The sequence below is a fragment of the Danio rerio genome, chromosome 10 (assembly GCF_052040795.2).
Source record: "Danio rerio strain M-AB ecotype USA chromosome 10, GRCz13ab, whole genome shotgun sequence".
Taxonomy (NCBI): Eukaryota; Metazoa; Chordata; class Actinopteri; order Cypriniformes; family Danionidae; genus Danio; species Danio rerio.
This window is the reverse complement of record NC_141030.1, coordinates 20,990,422-21,006,009: the sequence shown is the minus strand read 5'-3', so window position 1 is coordinate 21,006,009 and position 15,588 is coordinate 20,990,422. Positions and strand designations below refer to the sequence as shown.

General features: G+C 36.2%; 1 protein-coding gene across 6 annotated transcripts in view; it reads right to left on the bottom strand.

Annotated features, from left to right (window-relative positions):
- sppl3 (signal peptide peptidase 3) overlaps positions 1 to 15,588 on the bottom strand; it is a 205,195-nt gene that overhangs the window by 20,086 nt on the left and 169,521 nt on the right. For all 6 annotated transcript variants that reach the window (XR_015500352.1, XM_087269464.1, XM_087269462.1 and 3 more), the window contains 2 exon segments: positions 10,390 to 10,467; positions 4,964 to 5,055 (listed from right to left, as the gene is read on the bottom strand). Coding sequence is in view for 5 of the 6 variants with exons in the window: in NM_001015068.1 (NP_001015068.1) it covers positions 4,964 to 5,055; positions 10,390 to 10,467 (170 nt within the window). In the remaining variant the exon portion in view is untranslated.

The window sequence follows — 15,588 nt, the reverse complement described above, 5'->3', positions numbered from 1 at the left end:
TGTGTGTGACAGGATGCACAGTCAAACTCAAGCTAGGTTCTGATGTTCTGCTTGACCAAATATCAAAAGTAGTTGCTTGTGTGTTCAGTTTTGTTTTGTCATGCATAGATCACAGACCTTTTTGTGACACTGAAATATGTCGTTCACATATCATGTCTTTTGCACGCACAAGTCCATTATTTCCATTGGAGGTGCGTGCAATAAGAACTGACCGATAAGCTTCATACTTCGTATGGAAAGTACACATTTCGGTTACCTCAGACAAACGCAACACACCCGAACACCAAGTGCTTTTTAATTCTCTCTATGCATAAAACTTTCGGAACTGCAGCATTGAATTGTTAGTTTGTCTTCCTCTGAGACAACCATTGATGGTCACCAAGCAATGACAAATGAGCGACCGCAAAGCACGTTGAAAATGCTGAAGGAAGCAACGTGCTGATGCTTTCCACGCGCTTTTAAATGACTGACTTACAAATCACCCAGTTCTGCCATATATCAGCCTTCCTGTATCCAAAGTAACTTCTGTGGTAACCTCATACCACAGATGTTGACTTTTTTGGCAACAAGTCCTCCTGTGCTGAACTCATCATCCTTGTATAGGCAGGCTATTCAGTCCCCTCTTCTCGCTCTGTTTAGGTGTGCTACGTTTTGATTGGTTCAAATACCTTAATGCGGGAACCATAGTGCAAATAGATTTAGAAATCGTGCAGAACCAAATGGGGATTTTGATACAATTTTAACTAATCGCACATAGGCTTGGGCAGTAATATGGTATACCCCATTGGATCTAAAAATAGCAACAGTGTCAATTTCATTACCGTTATATCGTCATAAAAAAAAAACAATGCACTTAAATAGGAGACAAGTATTAAATAATAATAAATAATATTTATTTAATTGGAGAAGGGAGACGTTGTAAATAGGAACTAGAGGTCTGCATTCCCGCTGCTGAATCGCGGCAGCCAACCAGATTTCTTGCGGTGCAGGAATGAGTTTCTGAATAAATCGCGGGAGCGGTCGGTAACTCTGTAATTTGAAAGGGAGCGGGCGTACGGTCTAACAATATCGCTTCCGAGCGAGCGAGCACGCGTGCATCTGCATGGATGCTTGTTTGTTTGTGTGTGAATGTGAGACAGAGAGAGAGAGAGAGAGAGAGAGAGAAATAGAGAGAGTATAGTGCTATACGTCTCTCTCTCCGTCTGTCTGTCTGTGTGAGAGAGAGAGAGAGAGAGAGAGAGAGAGAGAGAGAGAGAGAGAGAGAGAGAGAGAGAGAGAGAGAGAGAGAGAGAGAGAGAGAGAGAGAGAGAGAGCTTCCTGCGCAGATCTCTAATACGAACAAGACAAATATGGTATTCAGTTTCTGAATGGTTTAGGCACAAGCAAACAGTTTTGTGACGCTGTCTGAGCCTTACGTCATAATTTTTTATTATGCACGGTAATCCTGAATACCGGGGTAAAATAGGAAAGAGGTTTGACGGTATCAAAATTTGGATACCTCCCAAGCCTAATCGCACAGCCCTATTTGTATATGTACATGTATGTATTAAACACATACTTAGCCAAATTAACATAATTAAGCCTTTAAACTGCACTTAAACCCGAATATCAGCATCATGCAGAATAACTAGTAAGACATTATGTACCACCTTGGTAAAGAAAAAGAGAATAGTTATTAGAAATTACTAATTAAATCTATTGTTTAAACATAAAACACATTTAATTATTTATTTTAAAAAAGGATGCTGTTTTAAAAAAGCATTAAACTAAACAAACATGAAGGTAATGAATACATGATTGTGGAAATATATGACATGCTGTGTTGCTGCTCTTGTGAATTACTGATGTCAAGCCTCTATCTATAAGCAACTTCATAGATTACAGTTAATTCAGAACTCAGCAGCTAGGATAGTCACCCGCTCACGTGCTTCTGACCACATAACTCTGATGCTCTTTCACCTTCACTGGCTTCCTGTTCACTGTTGTGTACAATATAAAATTCTTCTTTTAACATACAAAGCTCTTCATGATCTGGCACCAAACTATCTCTGATCTTCTTCATTTATACACTCGTTTGCCCTCACTGAAATCTTACACTGCTGAATCATTATCAGTTACCAATTTTAAGATGAATTTATTTGGTGGCAGTGCTTTTAGTTGAACAGCACCAAGGTTATGGAACTCCATGCCATTGCACATTCGTCAGGTGGACTCCATTTCCAAATTTCCAATTTTATCTCGGGTAAAAACATTTCTGTTCAGTATTGCTTTTAATGACCTTCTGACCTTACTCGTTGTATTTTTATGATGTGCTTGTGACATATTGTAAGGTGTCCTTGAGTGTTTTGAAAGGTGCCTATAAATAAAAGGTAATATTATTATCCATTATATTAACATTAGGAGTTGTTTAATTTATGACAAGTGCTCAAAATAAAGTCAGAAAGTGAGTCCTGTGCTTTTTTGTTTCAAAATTCAATTTTTTTCTTGTCTTGCATAAGCCTTTTGCATGCAAATAACATATCACAGCTTTTAATAACTTGCCACCACAGCCTGCAGTCAAACAAAATTCACAGGTTTTACAAGGATACTGAAACACAAGTGAAGCAACATTTGGTTTCCATAATTTATAGTGAATATTATAATTTGTGTTCTGTTTAATAAATGTATATAAATGTGTACTGTACTATAATAATATTGTTACTTAGATTTTCAGATTTGTATTTAGTTTTTTATGATTACAGGTTATATTTAAAGCATTTGCTGCCAAGTTCAATCTTATGAGGCACCAGAGTGGAGACAAGTCAAGAGAACGCAGGCGAGGTAGGACGCGAGGTAGGACCGAGTGCTGGCGTGCGAGTGAGGCAGAGTTCTGGTGGCCAAAAGGCTTTTTTTTACTCTGAATAAAAGCAAAGTTACTTTATAGTATTCTATAGTCTTTGAATAATGCCATATAAAGAATAGATAATGTATCAGTTTGTTATATTACAGGCCTAATGATTGTTACATATTAAAATATTATAGTGGACATATTTAATGATGCTCAACATCTGCTCAGTTTAAAACTCAATAATAAATGCATTTTTTTCAAGATATTAATTGATTTTTCCCCAATTGTTTTTTTTATTTTCTTAACATGAACATGTTTAGTATTTTTTTTAAAGAATGAGGAAACAGGGTAATAAACAGCATTTTAAAAGTCACAAAACTGCTTAAATTATCTTAAAGTGTCAATTATAATTTCACACGTTACAATTATATTAACAAAACATGTCATTTTTACAAAATAGAACCCAAGTTATTTAGCATAATTACTAGTAGGGCTGTGCAATTAATCGAAAATCCGATTTTGATTTCGGCTTCTAGCGATTATGAAAAACCATAATCGAGATAAACGATTATTCCATTATTTACCGCCCCCTTTCCAGTTGTACACATTTGCTGCTCTTAAAAGCGCGAAAGACAGCATGCTTATGTGTGTGCGGCGCACAGACACAGAGCGCAGATCGCTTTAAAGCTCAAATAGGTGTCAGAACGCAGTGTTTAATGATTATTCATATTAACCCTCATCTGTGTAATAAACAAACGAGTTGAGGATCAGAAGACATGAGAAAGCGAAACCATTAAAGCGATATTCCTGGTGCCGCCTGTTTTTATCATTATTAATAAATCAACAAGGGAAAAAATTCCTTACTGCTCTTGACTGATGGACTTTTGTAGCTAAAGTGTTTTGCTTACAGTGAAGATGCTTAAAGCACAGTTTGTTTCATATTTTTATTCTTTGTATTTATTTCTCTTTCATTTGCAGGGTGGTAAATAACTGTATATGTGTAGTTGAAGTCAGAATTATTAGCTCTCAGGAATATTAGTACCCCCTTTCCCCCAATTTCAGTTTAATGGAAAGATACATTTTTTTTATTAATACATTTCTAAACATAATAGTTTTAATAACTCATTTCTAATAACCGATTTCTTTTACCTTTGCTATGATGACAGCACATATTATTTTACTAGATATTTTTCAAAATACAAGCATTCAAAATCAAAGTGTAATTCAAAGGCTTAATTAGGGTAATTAGGCAAGTCATTGTATAACAGTAGTTTCTTCTGTAGACAATCAAAAATATATATATGGCCTAAAGGGGCTAATAATACTGACCTTAAAATGGGTTTCAAAATATTTAAACCTGCTTTTATTCTAGCCAAAACAAGACAAATAAGATTTTCTCCAGTAGAAAAAATATTAAAGGAAATACTGTTAAAATTCCTTGTTCTGTTAAACATCATTTGGGAAATACTTATTTTAAAAAAAAATTCATGAGCGCTAATAATTTTGACTTCAACTGATAATCTTTTTGAATATTCGTGATTACAGTTATGATCAAAATAATCGTGATTGTGATTTTTCCCAAAATCGAGCAGCCCTAGCTACTAGTTATTACAAGATAGTAAGCATAGTAGTATAAGCAATAGTAATTAATTATAGTAACGTTACTAATCTCTTGGTCTCTCTTGAACACCAAAACACATGCTCAGTCCACCTCATGCACATTTGGTCTCTCGGCGTTTGTTTGACTTTTGTGCAGCCTGGTGACTTATAAAATCTGACTTTCTTTCAGTGCAAAATAATACTAGTTATTTATGAATAGCATTATAACTTGTGCTTTATTATCAATTGTAAACAGACTACAATTATAAGTGTGTATCTACTTTAAGCGTCTCTCATGCATTTTCAATCATATAGTATGGATGGAGATATTTTCTGAAACATGGTGAAAATACCAGTATAGATGAGGATACTGCATTAAAATGAAATGCTCTAATGTGAAAGCAACCAGAAGAGCATATTATTGCAGTAGTAAACCATATCCCATAATGCACATCTTCTAATATTACTAAGTGTGATCAATAAAACAGAATTATACTTTATTTAGATTTTTTTATGTAACGGTTGTTCAGGACTCACTGTTGTTAGAGTTGGCATTGTTGAAGGAGCCACTGGCGGTGGGGTTTCCATCCTTGTCTTTCTCCTGGTTCTCGCAGTCCATGTTTAATGACCTATATGGAGAGACAGTGGTTAGCCACAAACCCCAATTTCTCTGTGAGTCAACAGCAGGCATAACCAAGAAGCAGGTTAATGCTCGAAAGTTGATGACGGTTACAGATGGCATTTTATTTCATTCAAACAAAACGAAGTAGCTGGAGTACTGGCGTTTTTACTTTGCTGTACTGTTTTATCAGCATATAACCTTCAGAGACTAGCATTAATAGTTTCAGTATTTTTAAAAGTCTTTAGCTAAATAAGGCCACAATTTTTGGATATGAAGCATTAAAAGCAAACAAAGAAAAAACACAAACCATTGCACGGCTCGAAATGAACCTTTTTCTTGGCAGCACCTTTTTCTTTAGCGATGGTAAAACCGGTGTCATTTGCACGACTGACAGCATCGTGATGATTAGATGAAGGATTAAATAACGTTAGAACATTTCGTGCTTAAAATGTGTAGATTCAGAGGCAAACACTGTTACCTGAAAACTCCGTTCCCCTGACTTCACAAGGAATGCTTTAGTCATTTTCAAGCAGACTTTAACCACTGGAAGTCTTTAATCCACTCTTCGAAAAGTGTAAATGCTGGATTGACATTCAGCACATGATCACTAATCAGATCAGCCATTATTTGTAACTTCAGGTGGTTTCTAAAACTAAATCTGCCAGTATTTTTTATTCTCTTGTATTCAGCCCTTTACATTTTCAAGGCTGTAGCTCCCCGTCATCGGAACTGAGTGATTGACAGCTGATATCAACCAATCCTTTCGCGTTCTGTTCTAGCATTGTCGGCCAATTGGAAGAGCTTGAAGGCAGAACAAGCATTGTGGGCTTTGTTTATTGTAGCAAGTTGACATGTCAACTGTTTTAAACCATTCCTGAGCGCTAAGTTTGGTGTTTTTAGGTGCAAAGATGCCTAATGCGTAAATGCCTCCTAAATCCAAGCATGTGGCGAACATTTTGCTATAAAAATGGTCGCATGGCATCAATTTTTTTGCACAGCAGAAATGTGTAATGGGAATCTAGACGTGTGTTGACACTAGAGCTGTACCAAACTTTCGGCCACCGAAAAGTTATTGGCCGAAAACATTTAATGCCATTTAATATTCCCTCTAATTTTTTGGCTTCAGTCATTGCTGGGGCACTCTTCTAAATCTGCAAGCATTACTAACTTATATTGAAATATATTGCTACCATTCAATATGGAAAATTATTATCGAGATTGCATTTTTGGCATATAGTCAAGCCCTAGTACACCCTCTTTTGACAATGAATATTTTTATCAATTTCTCAGTGAATATAACCAATAATTGTTGGTGCACTTAAACGAGATTTATTAAACAGTCATATTTATTAAAATAAAGAGTTTGGTCATCTAACATATTTAGCAATAGAAAGTCAAGACATTCAAATTCAAGAGTATTTGCAAAACAAACAAACAAAAATCTTATCCTTTAAAATCTTTAAATATTTTTTTTAATATTTTTATGTTTCTCTTGATTTTTTCAGTTTCTTAAAACTGTATTATAATATTGGTCTATCTAATAATTTAGATGTACTAATTTTTGGACTGTGGTACTGACTAATCTTATGTATATGCACAAATATTGTAAATCATCCTATAGAAAACTAAGAGAGAGAGATGCATTTATGCAAGGCGCTATATACACATCATACTTTCACAAATTCTACTACTCTAAAGAGAAAAGATCATTCAACAGCTTGTATCAATCCAAAACAATAATAAAGTCGTACATTTGTGTTAAAAGTTTACTGATCAGTTGAGTATTTAATTTATTCTATTTCAACACCACCTAATACAGCTGTCAGCTAAACAACTTGACCTTTGCAAGGCTGTAGTTTGCAACTAAAAGGTCACATTTAGTTTTTTTTTTTTAAGTCTGCGCAGCTTCATTTTTTAGAGGCTGCACTGCCAATTTGACAAAACAACAAGCATCCTCATTACTCTGCAAATGAAAAATATAAAATGGCAAACAAGTTTGAACCGTGCACTGAAGACCATTCATCAGATCAGCTCACAAAAGAAACACTGCGTGAGCTTACATTAAATATGTTTACTACATTGACCAGTCGTTTACTCAACCACTGATCAGCACCATGACTTGTCCAGTACAAAACCACATATGTTATTTTAACCTGTGTAAACAGCACTAACATATTTAACACTGAAATATAATATAGCAGTGATGTGGCATAATAATTTTGATGATAACTGAATGCACAAATCAGCGGAATTTAAATGATTTCACTAAGACCTACGTTAGAAACAATGCACGAAATATGTTGAAGTAGCAATTAAAATATAGAAGCAATATTTCTACTAAGCATTTAAATCAGGCGTGGGCCGGTATAATATTATAACTGTATGATAACGCATGCATAGATATTTACATTAGTTGTCTATTGGAGGGACCGCGTCAATAGAGCTGCCATTTTAGTACAGGGTAGTGCTCCTTTGAAATGAATGTTGAACCAATGTAGAGTGGATGACTGGCCAGAAATATATACATAAATCTATGATCAACAGTTTTCCCAGTGGTCAGTATGCACATATTTTTTTAAATTATGAAAATTATCATTTTACATTACTTTTCTACATCGATGGATCAGTGACCGCACTGGCATTGCCGACAAAAAGCGTGTGTTCATGTGCATGGAAATGTATTATCCTCCCTCCCTGTTAAATTTAATTAATCTGTGTCCTGAAACACACCCCTTTCCTGCTTTCACCTCTCATTCTAACGAAGTAAGCAATTCGTTAGTGTTATGAAGGACTAGTTCACTTATGCCTAGTTCACACTAGAGGATTTTAAGCCTGATTTGAGCCCGATTTGGAAGTTAACGAGCTCGCCGACAGATCGGGCTGTGATCGGGAAGAAATCTGCGGGTGCTCGGCGCTCGCCGCTCTTTATGTGTGAACTACCGAGCAACGCATCAACGAGGCTCGCTGACGCGTCGCCGACACCTCGCAGACGGAAATCCAACATTCAGCATGCTAAATATTCCAGAGCAGTCGGCCGACTCAACCCCACGTGTGGTCAGATGTAGTGACGAGCTACAGCCAATGAGAGAGCATATCAGCATGAGCTGAATGCCTGTGTGTTCACGAGCTCAGCAGAAACATCTGTGATTGGTCAGAATGGGCATCAGTGCACTCGCTTCATTCTGCGTTAGCACACACATGAGAGTAGGCTATATTAACAGTGGAACTAGAATTCTGTTACTATTAGAATTACCATACTGCTCATTCTGACCGTTCTCATATGAAACGCCATATTGTCACAACATATTTACATTCATAGCTATTATTGAGATATTAAAATTAAGCTTTGAATGTCTGGCATCATATTTAATGACACATTACTCTAAAAATATAGTCTTTTTTGGTAATACAGCCTATAAATATGTAGTTAAGATACTAAAACACTTAAAGGTCTTGACTTTCATTTTCACTTTCAAACAGGAGCTATTTATCAGCACAGAATATGCTGTTTTGAAAGATATCTGAAGTAAATTGATGTTTTTGCCATCAGAAAGTTTTGTTTATGTTAGCAGGAAGTTGCCAGGCAAGAAAATGCACACATATTTAAAGTCACAGCGAAAAGTATCAGACATGCATGCAGTCATTTTGACCAATATGGTAATTTAAGGCAGAAATGCTCAGTTCTTTACTGTTTTGTAATAAAAAAATAACAATGTCAGAAAGAAATACACTGATAGTTAGAAAACGGCAGGGTGTTATAAATATGTTAGTTTTATTTCAAAGAGTTATAAAATTACAAAAATTAAAAACTCTGTGTATCTATCCACTCAAACCTTGCAGATAAGTGATTATAATCCGCTGAGAAATTAGCTGATTTGACGATGTTTTTAAATGCTTTCTCCAAAGCTTGAAACACTGTCAGTGATGTCATCAGCACACAAGCAGCCAATAGTGTTCAACTTTTTTCTGACGACTCCTCCCTCAAATTTTCAATGGCTGTGGTTTGGTAGCTTGAATGAGCTGATGGGGAATGAGATGTTGTCAGATCATGTAGTGTGTGACCCCCCTCTTGTGGATCGTTCACGGAGTGTTGCGTAGTGTGAACACCACAGAGATCAAAAGACACAAAGTCAGGTCATGTAGTGTGAACAGCACAGCGATCTGCTGATGTTTAAAATCCTGTAGTGTGAACTAGGCTTTAGCCAACAATACAAGTTTCTGGCAGCACAGCCTCTTTTTGTCATATTTCATTTACATTGTTTGCTGATTTTATTCAACAAAACTAGCATAAGCCTAGTATTTAGTGAGAGTTGTTGCTGCTTTGCCTTATGGTCAGTGCAGTAAGAGACTGCATTATCATCAGTAACGTAACTTTAGCACAAAAGTTCATAACATACAAAATTGTAAAAAACAAAACAAAATCTAAACTTATGAAATGTTCAGCTCTTATGCTTTGTTTTCTATGTTTGCTTGTTACTACACCCGTTCACAACGCTAAAGTCCAGCATCTTTACATTGGCTTTAGTCTTGACAAGTGAGGTTGTATGACGTTTGTCCTGGGAGCACTGTACAAACGTGGCGGCGGTATTGACGCATGTTCAGGGTCCCTATGTGATATCTAGTGTATTTATCTATGGTAGGCTTGAGCTCCATTCATACTAACATTCATACTGTAAAAAACGTACAGGTCGAGTAGTAAGCTAAAATTTAAATGCATTACCTACTGAGCAGTAGCTGATTTTGGACGAAGCAAATATATTTTATTTTAAGAAACAATTAAAATATTTTGGAGCAGTTCCTAAACATTTTAGGCTAAAGAATTCAAATAAATCATTTACCTCTGCTGTCTTCATTAATTTCAAAGACACAGATTTCTTCACAATTTAAAACGGCATCTTTGGATATTTTTTCTGCTGGAGAAACTGTTGTACTCAAAAAAAATAAATAAATAAAAATTTTTAAAAAGTATATTACGCTATAAAAGAAAGTTTTGACAGTTTTAAAACCAGGACTTTTGTTGACGCGGTATACCTTGAAAATGGTTATCGATCCATGCCTAATTTATATGCTTCAAGTTTTTAGGCTGCACCTGTTTTTAGGTTGCATCATGGTTATCATGATCAAAATACATACAAAAGTTGAGTTGGTTACATGTTTAACAGATGGTGCTGTTTGCTAATGAAAATACATCAACATCTCATTACAAAACTAAATTCAACAACACTTCAAACAGTATTATGTTTGCACAGGTAAAACAGGCATATGATAAACAAATGCAAAATTCGGTAAAACTAAAACAGCACTGGCTAATCCACAGCCTGAGGTGAGAAGATGTACTGACCTGAAGCTGCCATAGACGATGAGGAGGATGGAGATGAGGAAGGTTGACACCTGGCTGGAGTCGACAAGGGAGTACGCCCTGAAAACACAAGAGAGGTTTTCATTTAGTGTTTTCTCACAACAACTTTATTTATTTCTAGAACACATTGAAGTTCAAACACGGTTGACCAAAGATACATCTCTACAGAGATATAAAAGAGGAAAGAAAACAAGAAGCAACAACAACAAAACAACAAAAGAAGAGTGTGTCATACAATAGATACAAGATTGCCACCCTGTACAACCCTTGCTGGGTCATAACGTGCGCACTTTTCACACTCTTCTTACCTCAAGCTGTCAACTATTGAAAAATGAATAAAAGCTCAACCTGGTGGAGCTGTTACTAAGCCATGTATGAGAAAAGTCTCGTGTTACGGCATTCTCTCCCTGTCGGAGCCCTGCAGAGTGTCTTTTGAGACCTGCCTTTGCCTTTTGTAAATAACAAGCTTTTAAAGAAAGAGGTCAGACTGTACAGTGCACACTGAGGAAACTCTTAAAACATGATTACAGCCGGCGAGTGACAGTCTGTTTGCTGGATAAATAATGCAAGGGTGCCAACAAAAGAAGCGGACTTGATTGTGCGCATTTATGAAGTATGTATGAATAAGCTAAATGAGAACGAAGAAAAGTAGGATGGATCGCTGACCTTAGGCACAAATGACAATGGACACATAAATTATTTGAAGAGAAATAAGGCATACACAGGCCTAGCCTGGAATCTTATGTAATCGTGTGAAAACATGGGAAGGAAGTACATCTAGGATTTTTCAGACATCTAGTGACAAAATGTTTTTAAATAAAGTGAGGAAAGCATATATTCCTCCATGTTTTCTGGCCCCTCTTATGTCCACTTGCTCCTATGAGTAGGGCTGGGCGATATTGCAAAAATTTTTTAAAAAAAAATCATGATGTCAGGTTTCATATCATTCCAAATCGATAACTATTGAATATTTCTTAACGATACATTTAGGAATAGTAGGATTTTTAACCGCTTTATTTTAATTTACGAACATTACTAAGGCTGTTTTTCTTAGTCAAAAACAAAAATATTTAAACAAAATATTACATCTCTTTATAATAAACATAAGTGTTAAAGAGGGTTAAACTTAAACTTAATAAATAAAATGTTACAAAGTCGGTGCAATGGTAAAGCGTAAATACTAAATCAAAGCGACCTTTAAGGTGTGAATAATAAGGATACAGTAAACCTCAAACTCTGTAAACAAAACAAATTATGCAAATCAAATTTGAGCTTTAAGTAAAGGAACCAACCATCATTACTGTGAAGAAGTTGAATGACTACATAACCCCCTATGCTAAAAAAAATCTTTCAGATGGGAAGCTAGTGGCTGGGATTCACAAGAAAAGAAACCAAAAAGCCACTCTGGTGACATCCGAAGATCCCTTTTTATTTACAATCTTCTCACTGCTGCTATACGGCACTCATTTTTGCATGTGTTGTTATTCTGACCTGAAGTGACAAGCACGTGGATTCCCTGACCATTTACAATGGACTTTGCGTTCACGCTTCCCTGGCATCTTAAGTAACTAGGTGACCATCAAGCGTTTTCTCAGTGAATGACTAACAGACAAACCGTTGCTGCAGCTCGGATGCAAGTTTATAGAGAAAAGTAAAAAGCGCTGCAGTGTTTGGCTGCTTTGTGTTTGTCTGAGGTAATAAATTTGCTGTTTTTACTGAAATGTGTATATTTCATAAAAAAAGTGTCAAGCAGATTGGTTAGTTCTACTTACATGAATTGCAGTGCGCTCGGGGCATTCAGAAAAGTTAAGACGTTTTTTATATTTGGTGCGGCTGGAAAATGCATGCAGTTCACATGCGCACTGCTTGCAAAACATGTGCGCGTCACTCCTATATGCCCGCCGTGTAAGTTGCACACCTCCATTGGAAATTACAAACTTACACCCTAAGCTTATTGCCACTGCTTCCAAGACACGCGATTAACAGCAACATTTTAATAAAACAGGGCTCAAAATTTCAACCATTTTGGTCGCATATGCGCCCCAAATTTTACCTAAGCGACTTCAAAATATATTTGGGAGCATGTGTGTAGGATGTGTAGGATGGAATTTTCAGGTAACTGCTTGCCACATCTAGCACAAGAGCTTCTGTTTAATCCTTCATTTAATCGCCAGATGCTGTCCGCCATGCAAATGGCAGATATTTGTAAAATTTATCACAACATATACCATTGCTATTAACATGACGTATGAATATAATAAGGTACAGTATATGTCAAAAACATCAGTGCAATATTAGACACGACCTGTGAGAACAGCACAGTTATATCGTTAACAGATTCATTCATTTCAAGCAGTGCGTGCAGGGCTGGTGAGCACTCAGTGTACCTTTTGGTCCCTCAGTTATGTTATAAAAATCTATTTTCTTGTGTTAATGGGATTTCATTGAGACATATTTTCCTCACGTTTGCATATATATTTTTTTGCTTGTTAGTTTGATTAGTGTTGATTTCAAATGCAATAAATATGTTTGTATAACACTTGTAGTAACGGTGCTTATAAGTGCGACAAAATTTTGGCTGATGCGCCTAAATGTTTAAAGTTAGGAGCACTGGTGCTACCAAGCAAAAAGGTTAATTTCAAGCCCTGTAAAACTAAAAAGCTTCATACCAAAACTACATACTGAAACTTTTTTTTTTATAATATTGACAATGATGTTTAATTAATAACTAATAAGTAACGATTTTAATCGCCCAGCCCTACTTATGAGTACCACCTCCAGGAGCCTGAGGTGTGTAAGCGAATGGCAAATTATGGCAATGATTCATAGAGACGCAAAATCATTTTTCCAAAACATTTACATTCACAGTTCTTGGTGGTTGTATGATTTTCCCAACTGCATCCAGATTGCCAAATATAATATATTAGAGCTGCACGATTTTGGCTAAAATGAGAATCACGATTTTTTGCTTAAAATAAAGATCACAAATTTGTCACGATTCTGTAGGTGTAAAATAAAGGTATGGTAAAAACAAACATATGCAAAACATCAATAATAATATGTGTAGGTCTACTAGTTTCTATAAATAATTCTATTCTACTTAAAATAATTCTGATGTTTATTTTTATGTTTGAGATATATGCTTGCAATCTGTCAACATTGACAACATTTTTAGAAAATTTTATTAGACATTTGTCATTATCAGATTAAATTCAACAATATAGGCTAGAGTAGGCTTACTCACACTGTATCATTTTTTTCATGCACAACTCTGTTTACTATGAAAGAAAAAACATTAAATGCTTGTCGCAATCATAACTCTAAAATGGATATGATTATTTTAAGGAAGTATTCGCTTTCAGTTTCATTTTCACTGTTAATTTCACTGTTTCAACATCATTTGGAGGTGCCCATGTCACTAAGCAAGGTATGTGACACAATGAAAAGACTCGTGCAGCCGCCTTTTCTTCTCTTCTAAACTTGAAAATATGATTGTCAGAACCGTAGAAATGCTTAATTAAGATTGTCTAGGGGGCGAATACACGCACGCACGCACGCACGCACACACATACACGGCTTTAGTTGGAAACAGGTTGGAAATAAATTTTCCATTGTAGTTTTCTTAAAGCAGGGTTCGACAATAAGGATGGCCCAATATGCGTGCAAATGTGATCTTAGAATCAAAAAGCAGCACGACTGAAAACAATAACCGTGTTCGCGCGAGACAAAGCAGGTGAAAACCGTATGAGGATGATTACTCTCGCGCATCACATCACCTGTGCACGCGAGTAATCAACCTCTCATACGATATGTTAACTGTTAAACTGTTAAAAAGCGCGCTCGCGCTCCCGTTTACTTGCGCATTTTTCCGTCCACTTGCGATCGGTTCTCTTTGAAAAAGACAAAAACGATGCTTGTGTACCCAGTCCTGCAGCTTTTAAGAGCTCAAGATTGAAAAGTATATAAATTTTTAAGCAACAGCAGCAGTCTCTGCTTTCGTTTTAATTATGCTCAGGCACGTGATCATCCTTTCATTATTACTTGTGGTATGTTTTTACCTGCTTTCTTTTGCTTAGTTACTTTTGTTAATATACTTTAATTATCATCCTTTACAATAACTTTTCTTTAATATGAGATTAACTCCCCATTTGTGTGTAGTAACTGCTGATCTGTGATCTGTTTGCTCTCAAAAAAGTGCATGTATACAGCTTTATATTTGCTTGTTTTGACACATTTATGTCGCAAAGAAATAATTATTTCTTTTTAATGTGGTTAGAGATGAATTTGGCAAAACCTTTATTCCGAGCCCTAAAAAGTCATGTGAAAAAAATCATAAAACAGTTAAATAAACAAGGAGGCATGTGTACAACACAACATCTAAAGCAAGTCATTTTAGCATGTCAAAGTCACATTTATTTATATAAAATATATTTTCCAAACAACAAAATTGTGGCTAGTGAAAATAGCAAGTGGCTAGTAATGTTGGATATCTACTAGCCAAAGTGGCTGGAGAGAGAGACAGAGAGAGAGAGAGAGAGAGAGAGAGAGACAGAGAGAGAAAGAGAGAGATAGAGAGAGAAAGAGAGAGATAGAGAGAGAAAGAGAGAGACAGAGAGAGAGGGAGAGAGAGAGAGAGAGAGAGAGAGAGAGAGAGAGAGAGAGAGAGAGAGAGAGAGAGAGAGAGAGAGAGAGAGAGAGAGAGAGATGTTTTCTGGAAAGAATTTAGGTACTATATTTAGATGTTGACAAGTGCTAAAATAAAAAAACTCCCAAAACAAAAAATACGCGTCCATGAAACAATTCAAGCTCAAGTCAATACAGCAAGAACTACCAGCTGGTGCATGAGCAGTGGCTAAGCGAAGAATCCGTCACCCCACTAAAGCAGATAAATAAAGTGCTTTTCACGCACTTCACTCCCAGTGATAATCGCTTGTAAAACTTGCTTCTCATTTGCATGAAGTTTACAATTTCTTAACCTCTGTCACACACATCCCATCACTTGCCAGACCTACATTCTGTCAGCAACAGTCCCAGTTTCTCATCACCGGAAGTCGCCAGTTCTCAATTGAAATGAATGGGATTGTGCTGCTTTGCCGCTGGCAATATGGATGGGGCTTGAGGTGAACTTTATAGTAGGCTACCACAAACCAGTTTTGCCAGTTTCACAATTTCCTTCTTTGC